The sequence below is a fragment of the Hemibagrus wyckioides genome, linkage group LG05, assembly GCF_019097595.1.
Source record: "Hemibagrus wyckioides isolate EC202008001 linkage group LG05, SWU_Hwy_1.0, whole genome shotgun sequence".
Taxonomy (NCBI): Eukaryota; Metazoa; Chordata; class Actinopteri; order Siluriformes; family Bagridae; genus Hemibagrus; species Hemibagrus wyckioides.
Genome location: NC_080714.1, coordinates 8,032,350 through 8,039,166, shown reverse-complemented (window position 1 = coordinate 8,039,166; position 6,817 = coordinate 8,032,350). Strand labels below are relative to the sequence as shown.

At 39.7% G+C, this 6,817-nt stretch overlaps 1 protein-coding gene across 1 annotated transcript; it reads left to right on the top strand.

Annotated features, from left to right (window-relative positions):
- Window positions 1–1,977: 1,977 nt before the first annotated feature.
- On the top strand, window positions 1,978–6,592 carry pex10 (peroxisomal biogenesis factor 10). The gene is made up of 6 exons (XM_058388879.1): window positions 1,978–2,335; window positions 2,465–2,545; window positions 2,623–3,029; window positions 3,293–3,465; window positions 4,602–4,731; window positions 5,968–6,592. Exons 1-6 carry the CDS (start codon window positions 2,224–2,226, stop codon window positions 6,034–6,036), a joined length of 972 nt encoding a protein of 323 aa, XP_058244862.1. The 5' UTR covers window positions 1,978–2,223; the 3' UTR covers window positions 6,037–6,592.
- The last annotated feature ends 225 nt before the right edge of the window (window positions 6,593–6,817 follow it).

Genomic DNA, 6,817 nt, shown 5'->3' with positions numbered 1-6,817 from the left:
TCAGTTTCCTTTACAACCTGATTTCAATAGTGCTGATGGATCCGGGTGGATCTCAAGAGAAAGAAAACTGAAAACTGGTTCTGCCACTTAGGCTAGGGACTAGATGATAAAGAAAATAATAAACTAATGCCAGATAGCTCCAGGGTCTATCTATGTAGACTCTCTAGAAAGGACTTTACTCAGTAAAGTTTGGAAAATGCTACTCCCAGCCATGGAGTTTACAGTGAAAGCTATAAAAAGAAACAATAAAGAGCAAGACATAAGGACGTAGGAATCCTGGGCTTTCACAAATAATCACTTCAGAAACAAGTAGGTAAGACAAAAACAGGATTTTCAAAGTAACATCATACAACAATAATACAATAACAACAATATGTCGGATTAAACCACTGTTACCCCTCTGCATTGTACTGCAAATTGTACAGTCTAATTAGCGAAAAGACATTCTGTACGAGCAGCTCTGACAGTAGTACAGGCTATAATTGATATGATTAATATTAATGTGCTTGTTTTAATATGGTATTAATTAATAAAATAGTGTAATGACAGTGCAATGTGAAATATATTAAGGACATGCTTATTATGTATGATTGTGTACGGAATGTATTATCATTGCTACTGTGCAGTTTACTGTACTTTTATTTGACTTTTTGTTTGTTTGTTTGTTTTTGTTTCGGCTACTGTAAAATCCTCAGGACAGAGGAGTTTGCACTTTCTGGGTTCTCGATACCATGACCAGCTGCATTTATTTATTTTATTTTTTTTACTTCAAGACAGAAAATGAGTAAGCCTGGTAAGTGAATAGCTGTATGTAGCTGTTATAGCAGATGTTGGGCTTGGCCTCTTAGTTCCAGTGAAAGGAAGTCCTAATGCTTCAGCATACCAAGACATTTTGGACAATTTTATGCTCCCAAATTTGGGGGAACGGTTTGGCGACATCATGTTCCAACATGACTGCACACCAGTGCACAAAGCAAGGTCCATAAAGACATGGATGAGCGAGTTTGGTATGGAGGAACTTCACAGAGTCCTGACCTCAACCTGATAGAACACCCTTGGGCCAGGCCTCCTCGTCCAACATCAGTGCCTGACCTCACAAATGCGCTTCTAAAGGAATGGTTAAAAATTCCCATAAACACACTCCTAAACCTTGTGGAAAGCCTTCCCAGAAGATTTGAAGCTGTTATAGCTGCAAAGGCAGGCCAACTCCATATTGCATTCATGTGCATGTAAAGGCAGACGTCCCAGTTTTGACCTGGTTCACAGTCTCCGCTCTAATTCATCCCAAAGGTGTTCTATCAGGTTGAGGTCAGGACTCTGTACAGGCCAGTCATGTTCCTCCACACCAAACTCACTCATCCATGTCTTTATGGACCTTGCTTTATGCACTGGTGTACAGTCATGTTGGAACAGGAAGGGGTCATCCCTAAACTGTTCCAACAAAGTTAGGAGCATGAAATTGTCCAAAATGTCTTGGTATGAAGCTGAAGCATTAAGAGTTCCTTTCACTGGAACTAAGGTGCCAAGCCCAACCCCTGAGAAACAACACCTGAACTCAATGATTTGGAGAAGTGTCCCAAAACTTTTGCCAATACAATGTAACTTGTCTTATAGCACAGACGTTCCATAACATTTAATGTGACTGTAAATTAAAAAAAATTAGTATGGCATGTTGTTCCTTAATATATTTTTTAATGCAATTTAGCAGGTTAATGTGGTATGAGAGGCATAAACACATTGCTGTCGTCTTGTTGCTTACACAACACATCTGTTTTAATTCTTACTAAACATTTTCCAAAGTAGCAATTCAATAATGAAACTAATACTGTATATGGAAAACTTCCTACCCCTTAAATAACTCCATCCTAGATCACGGATAAAAAAACACAGATCTGGCAACCGTCGTTACAAAACATACAGAGACGGTCACTCTTTTCATAAGGGGAGTCTAAGCAACCAATAGAAATGCGCAGCCGAGTCCACGTGACTAACACGGAAGTGAAAGGTGTGCAGCTCGTGTTAACGGTGCACAACAACATTAGCTCCTAGTTTACAATTAAGGTGTTTTTCTTCCCAGGTTTGCTAAATTCAAGTATTTAAGAAAGAAAGAAAGAAAGAAAGAAAGATCTTGTGTAGATTCCCTAACAAGCTTGATTACAGTATTTGGTGACAGGTTAAAGCAGCATGCTAAAGGAGCTCCATTAAAGTTATTGAAGCTTCATAATGCCGCTTGTTCCAGCTAACCAGCCGCAGCTGATCCGCTCTGCCCAGAAGGACGAATATTATCAAACTAGTCTGAGAAATAACGCTAACGAGGCTTTCCAGACTCTTGCTGGTAAGTTTTACATGGTTCAAGCCTGAATAACTAATGATCAGCAGTTAAATTTGGTGCATTAGATCAGAGAAAGCAGGAAAATTCCCCAGGAATAGGATTTGGAAAGTCTGTGTGTATTTTTCAATGTAGGATCAAGACGATGGCTGCAGTGGAGGAAAGAAGTGGAAGTACTGTCAGATCTCGCCTATTATGCACTAACCACTCTGTCAGGTACAATTACTGCTAAATCACTGTATCATTACCTCACTGTGAATGTCAGAGTAACATGTAGTATGTCAACATTGTAGGATATCAGACATTAGGTGAAGAATACGTCAGCATTATCCAGGTTGACCCCACCAGACGCAGGATCCCTTCCCGGACACGCAGGCTGGCTCTGGTTCTGCTCCACACCTTCGTACCGTATGTCCTGGACAAACTCCTGGTGTGTATAGAACGTGAGCTGGAGTTGGAGGATTTAGATTCCCAGAACACACAGCGAGACACGGCATTAACCTGGAGCCCGATGTCCTATATAAAGCCATGGATTCAGAGGGCGGTGAGAATGCTGAATAGTCAGCAGAGGAAATCTTTAAAGCCTGTGGTCTTCGCAGTGCAGCAGGGGATCACCATTTTAAACAGGGTGCATGTGGCTCTGTTCTACATCAGTGGTGCGTTTTATCACCTGGCCAAAAGGACATCAGGCGTCAGCTATGTGAGTGAGGCTTCAAATCTGAAGAACATAAAGAATCTGAGTTATTTTCCAACAGCACTGACAAGCTTACATTGCTTGTCATTTTGTTTTATTTTTTTAAATCCAACTATTTTATAGACTATGCGCTATAAGCAAAAATGCACAGTACAGCTCAGACACTCAGTAAATCATTAAGTAGTTATTGTGCAACACATTTAGCAAAACAAATAGTAGAACAACCTTCAGAGTTTGTAATTAACATTACAGATTCTACCTCGTTTCAGCTCAGAGTGCAGGGGATGGCCGTGGACGATAAAGGCATCCGGACCAGCTATCGGCTTTTAGGGTGTGTGTCACTGTTGCAGCTGGCCATCACACTTGCTCTGCAGTTTAACAGCCTGAGACAGAGGCAGCGTGCCAGACAGGAGTGGACACAGCACAGAAATCTGCCCTCAAGGTAGGGCCACTGCTACATCAAACCTCAAAAAAAAAAAATTCAGACAGTCCTTGTTCTGCAGCAAATAACTGCTCTTATATCATTTCTAGTTAAAGCAATAGGATAAGTAATATATACTGCAAACATTCAGTGGGGTCCAAAAGTCTGAGAGCACTGATGAAAATGCATCTATTTTGCTTTCTTTTCTAACTAAATACAACAGATATATTACTAACTTGAATACAGATTATATTACTAACAAAAACGAAGAAGTGAAAAGAAGAATTTTGGAAATATTGTTTGATTTTCTTTGTATTTTGTTCATCCCATTTTTACTTCAATGGCAGTGTGCACTCAAGCTGGCATGGACTCCACAGGTTTGTGCAAAAGCATCTGATCCGTTTGAGATTAAATCCGGCTGTGTCTATTCAATAGAAGAGATTAGACAAGAGGAAAAATCTGACCTGTTGTACTAAGCAGTTAGCATGGTCAGTATCACATATTTGCTTACATTTAATTAGGGACCTAGAATTAGTGTAGAGTCTTGAATAATAGTTAAACATTCAAGATGTACAAGAACATTTTTTTTATTTATTTATTTTTGGTCGAGTGGTCAAATATTTACTCACAGTAGTGTTAATTGGAACAAATGTTTTGTATAATTGATATGACTGACACCAGACTGAAAAAGCTTGCCATGTTACTGAGAAAACCAGAGCACCAGAAACTCCTTGCTTAAATGCTATACATCTTTAAGACTTTATACACTTATAAGAATTATCACATTTGTTTCAGATTTCCCAGAAATCTTTACAATATGTGTAGCATCCACAATGCAAGTTTCTGTATATAATGCAGAAACTATAAAAACAGCATTAGCTCATTAATATAAACCTTGCACGCTGACCTGTTATAGAAAATGAATCAGAATCAAGCACTGCAGTATAAAACAAATGCCTCACGTAATTATTTTGCATATTTTTTCCCCCACTGGAGAATGCTGTAATGAATTAACTTGTAACGTTGGTGGAAGATGATATAAATCACCCTCATTACCCATCCCACTGTCACTGTCATTTCTCTTATCTGTATGAATAGTCACATGGATTGCTTCATCTCATGGATGCTGTTTTTTTTTTCCCCCATTCATTGCTTAGTCCAAAGGAGACTTCGTCCTCTCGATCTTCTCGCTGTATTCTGTGCTTAGAGGAGAGGAGACACTCCACAACAACCCCCTGTGGCCATCTGTTCTGCTGGGAGTGTATCACAGAGTGGTGCAACACCAAGGTAACATTCATCTCTTGTGAACTAGAGCTGCCAGAATGCAAACCTTACCAGTGCTTTCAGGTTTGATTTGCTCTGAAGCAGAAGCATTAGCATGAGCATTTTGAACATTTTCATTTGCTGTACTGTGAAGTCATTTGGGTTTGGGATGAACAGAAGAATATACCCCGATCAGCCATAACATTATGAGCACTGACAGGTGAAGTGAATAGCACTGGTTCTCTCCTCATCATGGCACCTGTTATTGGGTGGTAATATATTAGTTGATGTGTTAGAAGCAGGAAAAATGGACAAGCGTAAGGATTTGAGCGAGTTTGACAAGGGCCAAATTGTGATGGCTAGACGACTGGATCAGAGCATCTCCAAAACTGCAGCTCTTGTGGGGTGTTCCCGGTCTGCAGTGGTCAGTATCTATCAAAAGTGTTCCAAGGAAGGAACAGTGGTGAACCGATGACAGGGTCATGGACGGCCAAGGCTCATTGATGAACGTGGGGAGTGAAGGCTGGCCCGTGTGATCCGATCCAACAGACAGTCTACTGTTGCTCAAATTGCTGAAGAAGTTAATGCTGGTTCTGATAGAAAGCTGTCAGAATACACAGTGCATGATGGGTCAGGGCTGTTTTGGCAGCAAAAGGAGGACCAACACAATATTAGGCAGGTGGTCATAATGTTATGCCTGGTCGGTGTATATGTGAGTTTGTAATTTCAGACTTCATTTCTTGATACTTGCATCTGGATGTGTTAAACAGCTTGGAATGACACCTGATATGTAATAAAATACAGGACTCCGCCTTTTGTTTGTCACTCACCCAAGTCTTACAATTGTATCCCCTAAATGATTATAATACAGAAACGGCAGTGGGCCATCGGAGCCATCGCAGACGAAATCAGGCGCTCATTAGCTTAACATAGAGAGCATAACTTCATTAACATTAAAAGCCTGAAGTCTTGACTGTTCAGGGGTTCAGTCTAGCTTCAGTGTGCCCAAGGTACTTCTACGTGCTTTGTGAATAACCGGCATCCTTATTTTTCTTACACGCCTTTAATGGCAGAGCAAGCAAAAGTATTGAAACAGATTGTCTTGAAGGGGGGGAAAAAAATTGGTTCCATATCCTTTGCTTGTTATTACAGCATGAAATCTGTGACCTGCTGACATCATTAAATTGTTGTATTTGATACAAAGATTTGCTGGATTTACAGACTATAAATAACTGTTGTTTTTGTGGGTTGTGATTGCAGACGGAGTGTCCGCTGTGCCGAGAGAAATTTCAGCCTCATCGCCTGGTTTTTCTGAGAAGTTACAGATAGATGACTTAATATTTCACCACAACATGAACTGGGCCTTCATTCCAGGACTGCTTTAAAAAAAAACCCTCATAGCCAGCTGGCAAGTGTGTGTGTGATCTGCATCATGGTGCTACGACACAGGATCAGTGGATATTTAACCAGACCACACTTGCACTTTGACAACAAGAACCATACAGCTGAAATGGTTTCCTCTGAACTGTGTGCCCAGGCTTGTGATTGGTTGGGTTTGTTAATTAGGCTAATTAGCTAGCTACATGGTTATGTAAAATAAAATAAATAGCTACCAATGTGTAAATTTCATTGAAGAATAAGTAGGAAAAAATATTTATTGCTCATTTTTCATTTTCATTTTAATTATACTATTTAATTGTGTTCATGCTGTAAAAGGAAAATCGCTTTTCCTTATTTAAATTATAATCTCATTGCTTTTTAAGATAAGGCCCTGCCTTACTTACCCTTCCTTTAATAACCTGTTTCTTACCGGTGTCCCCCTCGTACACGCGACAACATGAAACGAACAGAGATTCTTTTAAAATAATAAACGATTGAGTTTTCATTCCTGATTTGTTTTCATCGAATGTTCCCACTTTCCTAGTCTATGTAGGAGTATAGAACTCTTAATTATTATTAAATTTTAGGGTGTGGTTTACCCAAATGGTTGAACTGGACATATGGCTGTTTATGTAGAATGTAGTAGGAAGGGACAATAAGACAGCATTTAAAAATTCGTTCCATTTATTTTGTGGCTTTGCAAGTAATCAGTAATTGAGCATATTAAGCT

What these genes read in the sequence shown, in the direction of transcription:
- pex10 (XM_058388879.1), top strand. Translation starts at nt 2,224, where the DNA reads ATGCCGCTTGTTCCAGCTAACCAGCCGCAGCTGATCCGCTCTGCCCAG. An exon ending in TGCACTAACCACTCTGTCAG is followed by an intron (nt 2,546 to 2,622) that starts GTACAATTACTG and finishes TCAACATTGTAG; the next exon opens with GATATCAGACATTAGGTGAA. An exon ending in CACAGAAATCTGCCCTCAAG is followed by an intron (nt 3,466 to 4,601) that starts GTAGGGCCACTG and finishes TTCATTGCTTAG; the next exon opens with TCCAAAGGAGACTTCGTCCT.